The 19722-nt window shown below is 40.9% G+C and overlaps 1 protein-coding gene across 3 annotated transcripts in view; it reads right to left on the bottom strand.

The window, feature by feature from the left end:
- The window catches only part of LOC118664579 (prolylcarboxypeptidase), a 73580-nt gene that overhangs the window by 14362 nt on the left and 39496 nt on the right, over nucleotides 1-19722 (bottom strand). For all 3 annotated transcript variants that reach the window (XM_036324844.1, XM_036324843.1, XM_036324845.1), the window contains exons 5-7: nucleotides 18294-18475; nucleotides 17666-17823; nucleotides 16772-16944 (exon numbers count right to left, since the gene is read on the bottom strand). In XM_036324844.1, the coding sequence (XP_036180737.1) occupies nucleotides 16772-16944; nucleotides 17666-17823; nucleotides 18294-18475 (513 nt within the window). The remainder of the gene's footprint in view (nucleotides 1-16771; nucleotides 16945-17665; nucleotides 17824-18293; nucleotides 18476-19722) is intronic.

Here is a 19722-nt window from a genome sequence, read left to right as displayed (position 1 = left end):
GAAAAGAGTTTACAGGATTTACTGGTAGTAGCAGAGAAGGTGTTCAATAACCGAGAGCCCCCTGAGGATAGGCAAGCCCGCGCCATGGTGGCTGCCAGTGACAAGCAGACTCGAAACCTGGCCAAGATTCTGCTAGCCACCACCATGGAGTCCCCTGAGGAGCGGACCCGCCGCCTTCGCCAGCTTGCTGATGGCCAAGAAAGAGGTAAGGGAACTGCCTGGGGCGGGAAAAAGAAGCTGCAACAGAACCAGTGTGCTTACTGCAAAGAGATAGGGCACTGGGTCCGAGAATGCCCAAAGAAGGCCGGTAAAAAGAGGAACAAGACAGACCAGGTGGAGGTCTTGGAGCTAGAAGGACTGAGTGATTAGGGAAGTCGGGGTTCGGACCCCCTCCCCGAGCCCAGGGTAACTCTTAGAGTGGAGGGGACGCCTGTTGACTTCCTTGTCGACACTGGAGCACAACATTCGGTTCTCCGCACACCTCAGGGGAAGCTAGCTAATAAAAAGTCCTGGGTGCAAGGGGCAACTGGCATGAGCCAGTATTCATGGACTACCCGAAGAACAGTAGATCTAGGAACGGGCCAGGTATCCCATTCCTTCATGGTAATACCAGAATGACCCTACCCCCTATTAGGATGGGACTTGCTAACCAAGATTGGAGCCCAAATAACCTTCAGACAAGGGGGGCCTCAGGTCACCGATGGCGAAGGCCACCCCATCCAGGTTCTGACTCTGAGACTGGAGGATGAATATCGCCTCCACCAGGGGGCGCCCCCAGTAGAGAACGATATGGACAGGTGGCTGCAAGAATTCCCCACAGCCTGGGCAGAGACGGGGGGAGTAGGACTGGCTGCTCACAGAGCCCCAACCCTGGTAGAACTAAAACCAGGAGAAGGCCCGAGGAGAGTCAAACAGTACCCTATGTCCCAGGAGGCTCGGAAGGGAATCCAGCCTCACATCCGGAGACTGCGAAGCCTAGGGATACTGGTTCCATGCCAATCTGCCTGGAACACCCCCCTCCTGCCAGTCAGAAAGCCCCATACGAATGACTATCGACCAGTTCAGGACCTCCGGGAAGTAAATAAAAGAGTCCTGGATATACACCCAACCGTTCCTAACCCATACACTCTCCTAAGCTCTCTGGCACCCTCTAGAATCTGGTATACTGTATTAGACTTGAAGGATGCCTTTTTCAGCCTGCCGCTAGCGCCTCAAAGCCAACCCCTGTTTGCCTTCGAATGGCATGACCCCGAGGAAGGCTACAGCGGACAATTAACCTGGACGCGATTGCCCCAAGGATTCAAGAATTCGCCCACCATCTTCGATGAGGCACTGCATGAAGACCTCGGTGAGTACAGGAGAGAACACCCCAATCTCACCCTTCTTCAATACATAGATGACATCCTGATTGCTGCCGATACCGCCAAAGATTGTGAGCAAGGGACCAAAGATCTGCTGGCCACCCTAGGAACCTTAGGGTACCGGGCCTCGGCGAAGAAGGCTCAGATATGCCAAAAGAGGGTGAGTTACCTGGGATACATACTGGAGGGCGGACAGCGGCGGTTGTCAGATGCTAGAAAAGAGACAGTCTTAAAAATCCCTGCTCCCACCTCCCAGAGGGAGGTGAGGGAATTCCTAGGATCGGCTGGCTATTGCCGCCTCAGGATACCAAGTTTTTCTGAGATCGCCAGGCCCCTATATGAAGCCACCAAGGAGGGGAAGGCCTTTAAATGGACTGAGACAGAAGAAATTGCCTTTAATCAGATAAAGAAAGCTCTTTTGGCTGCTCCAGCCCTGGGCCTACCAGACATTACAAAACCCTTTCGCCTCTTTGTAGACGAGCACAAAGGAGTAGCAAAAGGAGTTTTAACCCAGGCTTTAGGCCCCTGGAGTCGCCCAGTAGCATATTTGTCTAAAAAGCTGGATCCCATAGCCGCCGGCTGGCCACTGTGCCTAAGAATCATTGCGGCAATCGCGCTCTTAGTCAAGGATGCTGACAAACTGACCCTGGGACAGGAGATCTGGATCACAACCCTGCATGCCATTGAAGGGGTCCTAAAACAACCTCCTGATAGGTGGATGAGCAATGCTCGCATGACCCACTATCAAAGCTTGCTGCTCAACCCCCCTAGAGTACGGTTCCATCCCAGTGCGGCCCTCAACCCTGCTACCCTGCTACCTGACCCTGACCTAGATGCCCCACTATATGACTGTGTGGGAATTCTGGAGCAGGTACATGGACTTCGGAAGGACTTGACCGATCGGCCCCTCCCGGATGCAGAGGCCACCTGGTTCACGGATGGAAGCAGCTTCGTGCAGAATGGGTGCAGGTACGCGGGTGCAGCGGTGGTCACAGACATGAACACTGTGTGGGCGGAGGCTCTGCCCCCTGGGACATCAGCTCAGCGAGCAGAACTCACTGCACTCACCAAGGCACTGACACTGGGGGCTGGAAAACGGCTTAACGTTTACACAGACAGCCGTTATGCATTTGCTACAGCTCATGTTCACGGGGCAATCTACCAGGAGAGAGGGCTATTGACAGCAGAGGGACAGACAATAAAAAATAAGCAGGAAATCCTCGACCTGCTCACAGCCTTATGGCTTCCTGCCAAGTTAGCCATAATCCACTGCCAGGGACACCAAAAAGCTGATGACCCGGTAGCAAAAGGCAACCAAAAGGCTGACCAGGCTGCAAAGGCAGTAGCCCTTACCTCGGTCCCTACCATGGCCTTACAACTACCAGACCCAGGGGACCCAGTCTTACCAGACCAGCCCAAGTACTCCCAGGAAGAGTTGCAACGTATCAGAAAGCTCCCCAGAGCCCAGGAAATAAAAGGATGGTGGCATACACCAGAAGGAGAACTTATACTGCCAGACTGGCTCGGGGACACGATATTAAAACATATGCACCAATCCACTCACCTGGGAACCCGGAAAATGAAGGACTTAATCCAACATGCCAGGATCAAAATTCACCAGCAGAATATCAAGATAGATCAGGTTGTGTCTGCCTGCAAGACCTGCCAACTTACAAACGCAAGGGTCGGATCAAATGAAAGAGGGACCAGGCTCAGAGGCACCAAACCGGGAGCACAATGGGAGGTCGACTTCACTGAAATTAAACCAGGGAAGTATGGTTATAAATATCTTTTAGTGTTCATAGACACCTTCTCTGGCTGGGTAGAGGCATACCCAACCAAGCACGAAACAGCTCAGACGGTGGCCAAGAAGCTGCTGGAAGACATCTTACCCAGGTATGGTTTTCCTGCTATGATAGGATCCGACAACGGGCCAGCCTTTATTTCACAGGGAACGGAGGTAGTAACCAGGGCTATTGGGGCAAATTGGAAATTACATTGTGCTTATAGGCCCCAGAGTTCAGGTCAGGTAGAGAGAATGAATAGAACTCTAAAAGAGACCCTTACCAAATTAACCATGGAGACTGGCGGGGACTGGGTGGCTCTCCTACCGTATGCCCTTTACCGGGTAAGGAACTCCCCATACACCCTGGGCTTTACTCCCTATGAGATCATGTTTGGCAGGCCACCCCCTATCATTCCTAACCTTAAAGCTGACTTACTCGCTGAATTTGAAAATCAAGAACTATCTCTTTCCTTAAGAGGGCTCCAGAGGGCGCACGAGGACATTTGGCCGCGCCTCCGCGCCATCTACGAAACCAGCCCAACCCCAACTCCTCATCAACACAGACCAGGAGATTGGGTCTACATCAGAAGGCATCATTGAGAAACACTTGAGCCACGTTGGAAGGGTCCCTACACTGTGGTGCTGACAACCCCCACTGCTCTCAAGGTAGACAGCGTCGCAACCTGGGTTCATCACATTCACGTCCGGTCAGCGGACCCCTCCATGATCCGGAAAGACTTCATCACCAAATGGAGCGTCGATCGAGATCAACGCAACCCGCTCAAGCTCAAGCTACGGCGTGCTCGACCTGCGTGATGCTGGTAACATTAAATAGATTTAGATAATGCCTGCACCTTCATGGACATGGCTCTGAAATGACAAGGACAATTCATAGGAAGATCAGAAATAGACTTTAGTATCACATGTTTAGTAGCGGAAGATTTGGCTGCCTGAGGTGGCCATGATGCCAATATTATGTTTCATTGTATTGATATGTTATATTGACCTTTAATTCTCTTGCAGGTTTGAGTGTGTGTTGGCTGTCCTGGAAGGGAACTGTGTGGGGTGACCCCCAAAAGTAAAGGGTGTCTAGCTGCCAAGAGGGCAGGTGCCCAACTGGGCAGGAAAGGGTGCTCATCAGGTTTTGGTCTCTGTTGAAAGACAATTGACAGTTGGCAGCCTGTGTACTGCTTGCAGGCCTGAGTCATCATGCCCATGTCAGGGGTAGTAAAGCTGGGAAAGGCCTGTTTAGAATAAAAGATCTAAAGCATGATTATGCATAGAAAGAAAGTTTAATGCCAGTAGTTACTGTTTTGTTTTAAATCCATGAAAAGGAATTAGCAAGGAAAGTCAGAAAATCTTAGAGTAGATCAATATGGTTTTCTCCTTATGTAATTCCTCCGAAATCTGGCAATGCTAAGTAAATCATGGCAATGCATTTTCTTTGCATAGATCCAATGAGACTGGTTCCTAATAATGGTTTTGTTAACGGAAAACTTTGACTGGAGTATCATGTTTTAAAGAGCCCTGTCTGAGCTCTAAAGACTTGAAGCCAGTAAAAATGCCACAAAGAAAGCCTGGTATCCTGCTTGGGAGCCCTGAAGATGGCTGGCGCAGAAGCGTCAGGCCCATGCCCTACCATCACTGGCGGTTGGTAGGAGTAGAAGGGGAGCAGTAAAGATGCCTCTGCATCCCTGCACAACCCCCACACACTCTGGGCCGCAACGAGTAGGAGGGCTACTGAGATGGGCCTTAAAGCCTGGAGCGTGGGCTCAGGTGGAGTTGCTACAGGTGAAGGATTCACCTAACTCAGCAGATACCGCAGGCAGGCCTGATGGCAGCTGGATGGCTTGGCTTCCTGGCCCTATGGGGCACATTAAGATTCAACCATGAAATTCCAGCAAAGGTAGTCAGTTACCATTCTTGTTGTGTTTATGCAAACATCAGGACAGTAGATAAATTAATCTTGATTTATTTTTTGTTTTTTTGATAGCCATGGAGGAATTTGAAGAAGAAAAATCCTATTTCAATAGAAGTTGTTAAAGCTAAAATGGTTTCTTTCCCTTCCACCGGACCATTTGTTAAGTGTATAGAAATAGTTCAGTTGATAGTTCTGTGTGCCCACTACGGGCCTCTAGCAATGGTGAAATAAAAGTGCAGTCCATCTCATGATTGAGCCGGAAGTTCCAAGACAAGGGGGGAATGAAAGGGCAAGGGCTATGCCTTCCATCTTACCCCGGATCCTCCATGTTGGGGCAGCTGCCATGTGCTCAGGAAAGTACCTTCTTCCCGGAAGTCGGGATTTCTTTAAACTAACCAATGACAATCAAGGGACATGAGCGCCATAGAGATGACCACATCCTGTGTAACAAGACCCGACTTGCGCCTGGCCAATCAGCAGGGCCCACAGTCAGCTCCCCTCCCCTCGCTATTAAAGCCCTGATATTCTCACGAGTGGCATTCTGCTTCCGGTCGCTGCGTCAGCCGGGAGGCAGGGTCGAGTTAGCTAGCTCAATACAGGACCCTCTGCTTTTGCATCGGACTGGCTCCCTGGCGTGGTTTTTTGGGGATCTTGAAATCTGGGCATAACACTAGATTCAACACCAGATGTCTCTGGTCATAAAATATACATCTTACTCATGTCACAGAGCTTAGGTTGTATCCCCTATAAAACTGCAAAGAGCCCCAAAGGCAAGGGAAACACATTACGTTTCCATCTTCTATTAATACCTTCACATGAATTTAATGATCTGGTCCTTTCTCATTTCAAATAAAATATCTATATAATAGGCAAGTTCTGACAAAAAAAAAAAAAAAAATAGATGAATCCAGAAAAGAAGAAGCCTGGAATAAAGGAACTCAGTTACCCCACTTTAGAGAGAGATTCTGGGCAGGAGGAGCCACCAGACCTGGTCTGGGCATATGCTCCCAGTCAGGAAAGGAGGACACTGAGAAAGGAGTAAGTGGCCACAAACAAACACAGTCTCTCAGCACAGTTCTGCCTACAACCAGCTTCCAGTAACACTTGCCTGGAAAAAGGGAAACTTGAGACAGAGAAAATGAATTACAGAAAAAATTAAATGCCTCTCCGCAAATGTATTCAGCACAACAATATTTCTATGCAATGTTAAATGATACTGTGTGAAATAAAAGGTTTTAGGAAATTTTAGGAAATGTATTAGCAAACACAAAGTTTGCTTGACTGGGGGATTTCTCTGAGTCTGTAACATGCTTAATTACAATGTGACTTGCCAAAAGGGAGATGGAGTATGCATTTTCCCAGTAAGTTTTTGATAATATTGAGTGTGAGAAAAGTCATAAATTAAGATGTACAAATAACTGGACATACTGTACCTTAAAAAAGTAACTGTGAGGCCATACACCAAGGTTTAGGGCAGTGGTCGGCAAACTCATTAGTCAATAGAGCCAAATATCAACAGTACTTCTTCAAAATAGACTCGCCCAGGCCGAAAACCGACTTCTGCGCATGGGCCATGAAGTTTCAATCGTACTGTATGTACGTGCCCGCACGTGGTATTTTGTGGAAGAGCCACACTCAAGGGGCCGAAGAGCCACATGTGGCTCGTGAGCCACAGTTTGAAGACCACGGGTTTAGGGTATACATAAAGAAATGAATTATGCTAAACTGAGAGCCTCATAAAACTACTGAGCCTAAAGTAATAAGTAAATGCAAGTCAAAGAAAAAAAGGCAAAATAGTGTTTTACTATTCTGACAACTCTCAATTATTCATGGCAAGTAAAAAAAAACCAAAACCTAATTGTATAGCATTTTTCTCAGAAAATGTTCCTAAGAAATATACCAATCAGAAATAACCAAGAAAATATGGAAATCAAGAACCAATCACAGAATTCATTAAACTACCTATTTCCAACAGTTGATCAGCATTCTTTCCTATATGTGGACACCATCAGTGGATTCAGCTCTTTCAAAATGCAGCACAAAACTACAGAGTAAACACATGGCACGCAGAGAAGAGCATTATGTTCAAGCACAGCATGGTAGATGAGGCAGGGTGACAGTGCAAACTGGGCAGGGAATGCGGTGCTGACGTGCAGCATCAAGTGGCCTCAAACTCTGTTAAAGAACAGTCGCAAGTGAGCATGACTCACATGTTGGCATCAGATCCCCTCTCAGCACTAGAACACTGGGCCTCTGTCAGGTGAAGAAAAGGAGTCCCCATGAATAGCCATCTCTACAAATAGCAGTTACTGTCACTCCTTAAAAGACACAAGCAAGGCTGGGGACCGGCACCGCTTGACAATACTTAGTGTTTGGGCAGCTCCAGTTACACAAAGAGAAAGAAGATCATGGTCTTAAACTTGGCCTCTGATAGTAGAAATTCCATGTCCAGCTTGCTGTCCACTATGAGGTCAGAGCACCCTTAAAATATTCAGTCCGCTTCTGAGCACCACACTTTAAGAAGGACACTGACTAACATGAGAGTCCAGAGAGGAACAATCAGGATGGGAAGTTGAGGAAAATTAAAGAAACCCTACAATTGGTCATCTGTATCATTCTCAATCTTTATTACAAATAAGCCTACAATAAACATACTTGGGAATAAATGTTTACATATATCCTTAATTCTTTTCTTGAGAGAAAGTACTGGTTCAAAGGAAATAAACATCTTTAAGGCCTTTGCAACATCCTATCAAATTACCCTATAGAAAGGAAGTACCCATTTATAAGTCTACCAATGCCAAGCCAATTCCAGCATGTCAGCAAGGGCTGAATCTGGAGTGGCTAAAGGGCATTTCCCCAAACCTGAAAAGGGATGATTGCTTGCTGCCAGACAGCTAAGGACATCTCAATCTGCATGTTATTGCCTCCTACTGGCCAAACACCTCAACAGCCGCAGGCTAATTCCCTCATTCTGACAATGCTTGTGTATATGGAAACCTTACCCTTTGATGTGTATATCTCTGCCTGGCCTTAGGACAATTTGTGTTAATAAAAAGCAAGGGGTCACCAAACCGGTTTGGCTCAGTGGATAGATAGAGTGTCTGCCTGAGGACTGAAAGGTCCCAGGTTCGATTCCGGACAAGGGCATGTACCTTGGTTGCAGGCACATCCCCAGTAGGAAGTGTGCAGGAGGCGGCTGGTCGATGTTTCTCTCTCATTGATGTTTCTAACTCTTTATCCCTCTCCCTTCCTCTCTTTAAAAAATCAATAAAATATATTTTAAAAAAAAAAAGGCAAGGAGGGGTCCTGAGATGAGGAGAACTTAGTTCCTTTAGCTAAGTCTTCTCTGACTCCCAATAATGCCTTTCAAAATTATGTTTCGTCTCTGGACTCTTTATTAAGTTACACACAGCACCTTCTCCAGATTGCTGAACCCTTCTAGATGCTGGAACAAGAATCCTGGCATACTAATATGCTAGTAGAAGCCAAAATAATATCACTTAAAATTTTTTTGGAAAAATATTGGCAAATTCACTAAGGGAATGTTGTTATTTTAGGTGGTTCAAAATTAGTTCCTTTCTATCTCAAAGAGACTGTAAGTTCAAGCATTATTCTCTAGCATAAAAACAAAACAAAACAGAATATCTACATATCTCTATGCCTTTCCTTAACAATTTTGGTAGCAAAAAGTAAATAAAGCTTTCCAAAAAATACTGAAGTCATACCAGCAAAACCTCAACATTAGTCCCATACTTAGTCAAAGACTGTAGTAATTAAAAAAGAGATATTCATATACTTTTATTTTATTAAAGACTTATAGAATGCACAAAACACTATGTGAAGGCTGAACCCTATGAAATTGCCATGTTAATAAGTCAAACACAGTCAAATATTGGCATATTTGGTTCAATTTCATATAAGACTTCAACTTAAGCATGATAATTTGTAGATATTACCCACCTGATAAGGGCAAGCACTTAGTCTGTGGATTGTTGACTTGAAGGCTGTGATCTAATCAGACAATAAGGACAGAGTCGCTGCCAACCACTTCCATCCAAAATACTCAACACCAATATAGCCCCTGTACCATATTTCCTATTTATTTTATGGACACTAACAAATACCATCTTCTAAACAATTTCTACATGAGACACTGCATAAGGCCATAAACTCATTTATATGGGGGTAACTGAGGCTGAGGCTGCTAGTATAACTACTGAATGTTTCTTGAGGTCAGTACTTTCCCTATAATGACCCAGGAAGAAACATATAATGACAGTCTGCAGGAAGAAACAAGCTCACAATTTATTTATTTATTTATTTTTATTTTTTAAAAAAATATATATTTTATTGATTTTTTACAGATAGGAAGGGAGAGGGATAGAGAGTTAGAAACATCGATCAGCTGCCTCCTGCACACCTCCTACTGGGGATGTGCCCGCAACCAAGGTACATGCCTTTGACCAGAATCGAACCTGGGACCTTTCAGTCCACAGGCCGATGCTCTAGCCACTGAGCCAAACACTGAGCCAAACACTGAGCCTGGTATAACAATCCGTTTCCCTGATATTATATAGTAATAAAAATAGTTGTTCCTTTGCACTAGCATTGACTTAGTGCTTACTATACACCTGGTCCTATTAAATCTTCATAATGACGCTAATAAGCATTACAATGACTATTATCCCCAGTTCACAGATAAAGAAACTAAAACACACAATGGTTTTAAGAGAATTGCTCAGATCAGACAAGAAGAAGAAATAAAAGGCATCCAAATTGGAAAAGAAGAAGTAAAACTGTCATTATTCGCAGATGACATGATTTTATACATAGAAAGCCCTAAAGACTCCATAAAAAACTACTAGATTTAATAAACGAATTTGGCAATGTAGCAGGATACAAAATTAACACCCAGAAATCTATGGCTTTTTGATACACCAATAATGAACTCACCGAAAGAGAAACAACAAAAACAATCCCGTTTACCATTGCACACACAAAAAAATTAAGATACCTAGGAATAAACTTAACTAAGGAGATAAAAGACCTGTATTCAAAAACTATAGGACACTAAAAAAAGAGATAGAGGGAGATATAAACAAATAGAAGAATTAACGTGTTCACGGATTGGTAGAATCAATATCATTAAAATGTCCATACTACCCAAAGCAATCTACAGATTTAATGCAATCCCCATTAAAATACTAACACCATATTTCACAAACCTAGAACAAACTCTCCAAAAATTCACATGGAATAAAAAAAAGATCCCAAATAGCCACAGCAATCTTGAGAAAGAAGAACAAAGTTGGAGGGATCACAATACCAGATATCAAGCTATATTACAAAGCCACTGTTCTCAAAACTGCCTGGTATTGGCACAAGAACTGACATATAGACCAATGGAACAGAACAGAGAACCCAGAAATCAACCCAAGCCATTATGCTCAATTAATATTTGACAAAGGAGGGAAGACTATAAAATGGAGTTGACAGTCTCTTCAATAAAAGGTGTGGGAAAATTGGACAGATACATGCAAAAAAAATGAAACTAGACCACCAAATTACAAAAATAAACTCAAAATGGATAAATAACTTAAATGTAAGATGGGAAACCATAAAAATCTTGGAAGAATCCATAGGCAGCAAAATATCAGACATATGTCGTAGCAATATTTTTACCTATACAGCTCCTAGGGCAATGGAAACTAAGGAAAAAATAAACAGATGGGACTACATCAAAATAAAAAACCTCTGCACAGCAAAAGAAACCATCAACAAAACAACAAGAAAGCCCACTGCATGGGAGAACATATTTGCCAATGTTCTCTCTGATAAGGGTTTAATCTCCAAAGTTTATAGGGAACTCATACAACTTAACCAAAAGAAGATAAACAATTCAATCAAAAAATGGGCAAAGGACTTAAATAGACCCTTTCAAAAGTGGACATACAGAAGGCCAAGAGATATATGAAAACATGCTCAAAATCACTAATCTTCTGAGAGATGCAAATCAAAACAACAATGAGGTACCATCTCACACCTGTCAGAATGGCTATCATCAACAAATCAACAAACGACAAGTGCTGGCGAGGATGTGGAGAAAAGGAAACCTCGTGCACTGCTTGGGAATGCAGACTGGTGCAGCCACTGTGGAAAACAGTATGGAGTTTCCTCAAAAGATTAAACATGGAAATGCTATTTGACCCAGTAACCCCACTTCTAGGACTATATCCCAAGAAATCAGAAATACCAATCACAAAAGACATATGCATCCTATGTTACAGCAGCACAATTTACAATAGCTAAGATTTGGAAACAGTTCAAGTGCCCATCAGATGAGTGGTCTAAAAAATAGTGGTACATCTAAAAATGGAATACTACGCTGCTGTAAAAGAAAGAACTCTTACCACTCACAACAGCATAGATGGACATGGAGAGCATTATGCTAAGTGAAAAAAGCCAGTCAGAGAAAAATAAATATCGCATGATCTCACTCATTTGTGGAATATAATGAACAACATAAACTGATGAACAAAAATAGATCCAGAGGAGAGGAGAGGAGAAGAGAGGGGGAGGAGAGGGGGAAGGAGAGGAGGGGAAGAGGGGGAGAGGGAAAGAGGGGGGGAGGCTCACGGCTGGCAAGCGCAATGGTCCTCTCCGGCCTCTGTGGCAGCACTAAGGATGTTCTTCTGCTGGCTTAGGCCGGCTCCATCAGTCAGACATCCCCCGAGGGCTCCCAGGCTGTGAGAGGGTGCAGGCCAGGCTGAGGGAACCCCCCTCCCGAGTGCACAAATGTCATGCACCGGGCCTCTAGTACTATATATAATACTTTAAAATAGTACTATATATAATACTTTAAACAATAAAGAATTTTTTAAAAGACTTATTTATAGGTCTATGTTTTCTCAAATACTATAAATTGTGAAAGCTGACCTATATCGAAGTATAGCACTTTCTAAACAGGCTTGATACATAGTAATAAATAGAAAATAAAAGCTAGAGAGAAAAAAAGAGAGAGAGAATTGCTCAAACCCATACAGCCAGAGTGGCAGAAGTGGGATTCAAATACAGACTCACTCTGAAGCTTAACTACTACAATACACATATTCAACTTTAAAGTTACAGTGTCTGAGACAAATAACAACATAAACAGTGCCTAAATATACCTGCAATCTCATGCTTATTTATTTATATTTGCCAATTACAGCTGACATTCAATATTATTTTATATTTGTTTCAGGTGTACAGCATAGCAGTTAAATACTTACATAATTTAGGAAATGATTCTCCCCAGTAAGTCTTGTACCCCTGGCACCATACATAGTTATTACATTATTGACTCTATTCCCTAGGCTGTACTTTACATCCCCATGACTATTTTCACACTTAATTTTTAAACAAATTTCTTTTATTCTTAGACTATATTTTTCTAAGTTTATTTGTTTTCAGTAAACACTTAGAAGGGATTCTGTGTCACTATAAAATCATAAGACTTTTTTATTATGCTACAGTAAGAAGAACACTGTAAAACAATGTGAGGCTCAAGAATCACATGAAATGAACAAACTAAATTCATTTTCTGTTTTCTAAAACAAAGGTAAACATTCAGGAAAAACTTTAAAAGTGCATTAGGAATCCATTTTAATACGTGTGGTTTTTAAGAGTGTAGAAATTGTGGAGATGATAGAACATTCTACCCTCAGTACCATATTAATCAGCTCTGCACCCAAATATTAGCTTCTGTCCTTTGAGCCTGTGAATACCCAAGAAAGATAACGATTTGCTCAGAAGCTTTAAGTGTCCCCATCTCTGAGGATAAGCATTTGAATATGAAAAAAAAAGGGGGGGCAAGGAACATTTTTTAAAAGAGGAAGGAAAGAAGATAGGTTTAAAAAAAAAAAGACGAATCTCCTCTCAGAGAGTATGGTCCATCCACATTAGAGAAAGGATTAAGCAGATACATTCAGCTTTTCTAACAGATTTTTATTCTCTAAGGTTTCAATACCCCTCTCACACTCACTCAGTTAATCACATTAGTTTTGTCATTAAAAGCTCCCTTTTCATTGAATGCACCTAAACTGGCTTAAACCACCCAGAGAGGTCAAATACATTACCAAACACTAAGACAAACGGAAGAGATTTTCTATTTTATGTCTTATTATTTCACAATATCTATCTGCATGCTCAGAAGGCTAAACTAAAAGATTTGGTAAGTTATCAGCTAAAAAACATTTCCAAAATAAACAAACTCTGCTGCACCCTGTAAAACTGCTCCTTAAACTGAGATGAGAGCTAGTTTGATGCTGACAGAACAGTCAAGTGACAGAGGGGTTTTCTAATTCCCTTTTCTCTTCTTCCTGGTGTCCTATTGGCCAAGTCCATGATTATTTCTGCATAAATGTTGCAGCTTCTGTTAGCAGTAAACAAAGCAAATGGAATCTATATGTGCAAAGCCCAAAGACAAATTAAAAAGAGCGATTCTTGAGTTGAGATGAAAACTTGAATTCATTCGCTGCCTATGGATCCTTCAGAACTGTACATGGTCCAGACAGAAATGGAAATCACCTGCTTTTTTTCATAACTCAACTGTTACTTATTATCTCACTATCCTAAGCCTGCATGGGATATAAAAATGAAACTCAGACACAGATAACAATATGAGGTGGTTATCAGAGGGAAGAGGGGAGGTGTTAGTAAAGGGTAAAGGGGCTAAATAATATGATGATGAAAGATTATTTGACTTTGGGTGGTTGGCACATAATGCAATATACAGGTAATGTACCATAGAAATGTACACTAGAAACCACATAATCTTATTAATCAGTGTCACTCCTATAAATTTAATTTAAAAAATGAAATGGACGCTTTAAAGGAAAAAAGAAAAGAAAAGGATGGCTGTTTGTCAGCCCTTTAAAAAGGAGGAAGTGTATCAGAGGGAGGAGGAGTCCTAGTTAAATGGAACTATCCAAGTGAAAGAGCCGTCTCCAACTGGGTAATGTTCCAGGGATTAATGGGTGGGGAGAACAGAGAGGGGGGTCAAGAAAGGAGAAATAGAATGAACAGTGAAAGAAAGTGATCTGAAGCTAAAAGTTTGGGAGGAAGACAAGTAGTGGAAAAATTCTGAAATCAGGATGAAACCGAAGACAGATGTAGTCAATCAAAGTTTCTCAAGCAAGAAACAGAGAGAAGTTTATTTTGGGTGCAGTTCAGACAAGAAACAGAATCATAAATGTATCATAAGCAATCAAAAAATTCTTAATATGCCAAAAGAAGGATAAAGTCAGTAAGAAATAATTGAAGAAAATTACAAGAACTAGTCCTGGATAAAAAAATAAAAATAAAAGATGATTTGGGACAGACACAAAGTTATTTTGCCCTAAAAAATAAATTTTTATACTGTATATATACAAAAGATAAAAGAAGGATTGTGCTAAATCAAAAACAGATGACAAAACATTTGAGATATATTCCATTAAGTTTGAGTGATTATTTAAGAGAGAGAAAAAAGGAATATTTATTTACATTTAAGACTCAATAGAAAGATATCTCAAAAAGAACATTAAAGAAATGGGGAGAAAACCAAAGTTAGACTATTCACTGTTCCAAATCATAAACAAACAAAAGAAGTGTATCATACCTTTTTTCTAAATCATATTGGCAAACTACAGCCCCCAGGCCAAATCCAGCCCAATTCCTGTTTTATAAATACTAAGTAATATTGAAACACAATCATCATAATTCATTTACATATGTGTATGGCTACTTTCTGCTACTTTCTTGCTACACCTGTGACAGAAACCATATGGCCCACAAAACCTAAAATATTTACTAGATATAACAAGAAATAACAAGAGAATTCCCCATGTTCTAACCATCTAATAATTCATTTGTTCTTCAGGTGGGTGTAAAGATGCAGATGTAATTCTTACTTTGTATACAGAATACAGAATTAAATCTGATAGCTGTCACACTATGGCCAGCAATCAACCCAAACCTTTAGTCAAGTCTTCTACTCCAGTACAATGTGCTAGATTAGATCCTAGGCTTTGAACAATGGGAGACCTGAGTTCAAATCCCACATCCACCACCCTCTTTGATGAGCTTAAATTTCCTCTCCATAAAACTGGGATTATACCTCTTTTTCTCACAGTATTTTTGTGAGGAATAAATGAGATAGTGTATATGAAAGTGCTTTATAAACAGTAAAATGATAAGGCATTATTACCACATAGACATAGTATATGGAGACTGGTTCAGATTTAGTTTTTCTCATTATTTTGATTCATGAGAGAGATCTCCTCTTTTAAATAATTTTGTATTATCAAAATTCAGTTTAATTCTGTACACATTTACCTCTGGCCTGCTATGTGTAAGACACCCACTAATCACTCCACTTTTTATTATTTATTTACTTATTTATTGATTTATCATTATTCAACTTTGTAGATAAAGATAAATATCTCTAATAGCAAATGACCTTGTTCCATTTAAGTTACAAAGTTTTAAGCAAGGCGTACATTTAATAGCTTAAAGGGACAGTTATATTAAAAGTGCTTTGAAACCTGGTTCTCATATTACCAATTCTATTCACATTTCCAGCACTCATTCTGGCTGTAGAGTCAGCCATATTCTCTATACCTAATAACCATCAAGTTGGCTGCCCTTTGCTTTTAAAACTAAGAGGAATGTTCTTTACAAATGAATGGTTTAAAAAGAACATATACAGCCCTAGCTGGTTTGGCTCAGTGGATAGAGCATCGGCCTGCAGACTGAAGGGTCCCAGGTTCGATTCCGGCCAAGGGCACATGCCTGGGTTGTGGGCTTGATCCCAGTAGGGGATGTGCAGGAGGCAGCTGATCGATGATTCTCTCTCATCATTGATGTTTCTGTCTCTCTCTCTCCCTCTCCCTTCCTCTCTGAAATCAATTAAAATAAAATTTTTTAAAAAAAGAACATATACAATGATGAATTTTGGTATACAAGAACCCTAAAATGTATTACACTTTCCAGAGTGTTTTCACATCCAGTATTTTATCTGATCCTCAGCACAGTCCCATGGAGAATGTAAGTACCATTATTCCGTTCTGCAGAGGAAGACATGGAGGCTTGGAAGAAGAGAGCCTTGCCTAAGATCACACAGCTGCTATGTGGTAGTTCTGGATCAAAGATCCAGTCAGTGTTTTTTCCACTCTACCTTGCTGCATGTGGATCACCCCTTTATGATGTATGTAGCACTTAGAATACATAAGTAGTCAACTGAACATAGTTTGTTATGAGAGCAGCTCCCACTCATTAAACACTGACCATATATTATATAGCTCTATGTGTCTCACATACATCACAAAGATTAAATAAATTGAATATGCTAAGTGCATAGCACAGGACTTGACACATGATAATTATCCCATTAACAGCAACTATTGGTCTCATTTCTAATTTGTATAACTCTGTAATCTTTGCATTTTATCTCTATTATTCATATGAAGAAACTGAGGTTCCAAAAAGTTCAGTCACATGTCCAAGGTTGAGTAACCGGAATGTGACAGCAGAAGCCAGGATTCCTGACCAGATTTGAGTACTCCAGAGTCCCTTTGTCACTGAGATGTCCATTGATACTGGACGTCAGGGAATGCACACACACAAAAATGGAAAAGTATGTTATTGAAAATGATTGAGGAAAGGACATTTTCCTGTTACCTTGATTGGCCAAGCAGGCAAAGGCTGTAAAAAGTTAGATTCGTAAGGGTAGTCCACCATTGCCAGATTTACCCAGGTTTCAGAGATCCAATCTTTCAAATGTTGAACATCCTGAGCATTTTTTAATGGTGTACATAAGTGAAGGGCTTCAGAAAGCCAATCCATGCCAGTACCTGGGAATGATGAAACATACGAAGCACTATTCAACATAAGGTTTTATAGATTCTTCATTTGATATTTTAGAAAACTCAACCTTCTACACCACTTCTCCAAGAATATTTTTTCAACATCCATAAGATGTTTTTAGAGCAACTGCATAATCCCAGATAGACAAGTTGCCAATCCTCTGGAGTTTACCAGAATGCATACTTTTAATTAGTCCCTATTTTAAAGATACTATGGAAATGAATAAAAAATCAAGCGTAACTTTTCTATAGTATAGAGCAATGAAAAGGCACAAACTACAACTAAATAAAAGGATGTGTCTGACAAATAAAGCATTGACAAAAGACAGCACACACACACACAAAAAGACATACTATGCAATTCCAATGACTAAAAAATTCAAGAGCAAGCAAAATCAAGTTATGGTTTTAGAAGTCAGGATAGTGATTAGCCTGGGAAATGCCAAGATAGTGCCCTTTTGATAGAAAGGGCACAAGAGGACTTCTGAGAGGATTTCTTGATCTAGATGCTAATTATACAACATATTTGCTTTGTGAAAATTCATCAAGCAATGTATTTTGATTTGTGTGCTTTTCAGAATGTTATATTTAAATATGTATGTTATACTTAAAAGTTTCTAGAAAATGTGTGAAATGTGGAATTTAACAAGTGAAAGGAAAAAAAAACAAAAAAACACCACATTATTTTATTCTCTTAATTAAAGCTTACCATTTCTTGTGAGTCGATTAATGGCATCCCAGGAACTTTGGATGCTCTCTGAACAATTTGGGCCACTTCTCTTAAAATCCGTAGTTACAATTTTCATAAATACACCGCAAGGTACTATATCTTCAAACTGCCAGATAGGGGCAGAGGCTGCAAGAGCTCTAAATGGTAATAAAATAATGAAAGAGAAAAGATGGGAAAAAGAAACTCATCAAATTCAAGTTTTTATTGGTTAATTTTGTTTTAATTCTCACCTGAAGACATGTTTAGAGAGAGGAAGGGAGACAGGGAGGAAAAGAGAAATACTGATCTGTGATGTTGCCTTCCCTATGGTCCCTGACTGGGAATCAAACCCCAAACTCAGGTATGTGCCCTGATCAGGAACCAAACTGGCAACCTTTCGGTGCATGGGAGGATGCTCGCCCAACTGAGCCACTCCTGCCAGGCCAAATTCAAGTTTTAAATTTGAAACTGATTCTGAACAAAAATAGTGAAAAAATAACAGTTGTAAATGAGAAAGAAACTAGGAATCTCAGTACAATAGAATGGTACATGTTTTACCCAAAACAAATCTCTAAGTTTGCCTTGACAACCATTAAGAAGTACTCATGTCCAACATAAATGCATTTACCCAACCACGATATGAGGATATTTCATCCTGAACCAGGCTGCAAGCATGCCACCATAAGAGCCCCCCAGGGCAATGACAGGTTGATTTTCAGCTCCTGGAATTGTCCTTTTCAAGTGTTTGATTAACTCTGCAAAATCAGCTAGAGCTTGTTCCGATGTCAGAAAATTCAAGTGTCTGGAATCCTAAAGAAAAATAACAAAGAACATGGGTATAAATGTGCACATAATAGCAGCTTAGGCATAGCACAGATCCAGTAAAAAGCCAGAGTCAGATAAGCTTTTCTCCAAATAGAATTTCTAGGCAGTTGAGTTAAAATGCATAGTCAAAGTCATAGCAATGCTGATGTAAAGTAATTTTAAGTTTGTGGCAAGAACATAATGTATTTGCATTCAAATATAATTTCCACTAAATGCTATTTACCAAAGACCTAGTTGAGGTGGTAGAAACAATAGAAATAAACTGCAAATAATGTTTAACAACAAATATAATAAAATACAATACTAAACTTAAGGCAACTGCCGTATTACAATTTTATTTTGAATCTTCAAACATTTACAACAGGCAAAGGTAAACTAAATCCTGTGGAAAACTAAAGAATCATTAGTAAAAATAAAATCCATCCTTCTTTATCAGAAAAATTATTTGTTTGTTTGTTTACTGTATTTTCATTGATTTCAGAGAAGAAGGGAGAAGGAGAGAGAGATTGAAACATCAATGATGAGAGAAAATCATTGATCAGTTGCCTCCTGCATGCCCCCTACTGGAGATCAAGCTCATAACCTGGGCATGTGCCCTGACCCAGAATTGAACCATGACCATGTGGATAGATCAATGCTCAACCACTGAGCCACATCAGCCGGGCTGTTTGCTGTTTTGTTAATCCTCACTTGAGGATATTTTTCTACTGCTTTTCAGGGAGAGAGAAAGAGAGACACATTGACTGGCTGCTTCCCACACGCACCCTGACCAGGAGTGGGGAGTGAACCTGCAACCCAAGTATGTACCCTTGACTGCAATTGAACCCGAGACCCCTCCATGCATAGGCCAACACTCTAACAACTCAGCAACTGGCCAGGGAAGAAAAATTATTATTATTATGTCTAATATACCAACAACTGAAACAAATTAGTTTGCCTGATCTAAATAACATAAAATTAGAGTTAAAAAAACAACAATTATGGAGCAACTATTTTCAGGCATTGGAAAACAGAAACACAAGACCTTGATACCTCAGAAAAGGATATTCATAAAGGAAGTGCCATAATCATCTAGCTCTCTGCCTAGAGACTTATTACACTAGAGCAGTGGTTGGCAAACTCATTAGTCAACAGAGCCAAATATGAACAGTACAACGATTGAAATTTCTTTTGAGAGCCAAATTTTTTAAACTTAAACTATATAGGTAGGTACATTGTTATTAACTTAATAA

The sequence above is a fragment of the Myotis myotis genome, unplaced genomic scaffold (genome assembly GCF_014108235.1).
Source record: "Myotis myotis isolate mMyoMyo1 unplaced genomic scaffold, mMyoMyo1.p scaffold_m19_p_10, whole genome shotgun sequence".
Classification (NCBI taxonomy): domain Eukaryota; kingdom Metazoa; phylum Chordata; class Mammalia; order Chiroptera; family Vespertilionidae; genus Myotis; species Myotis myotis.
Note: the sequence above shows the minus strand (reverse complement) of the source record. Positions and strands in the feature narration are given on the sequence as shown.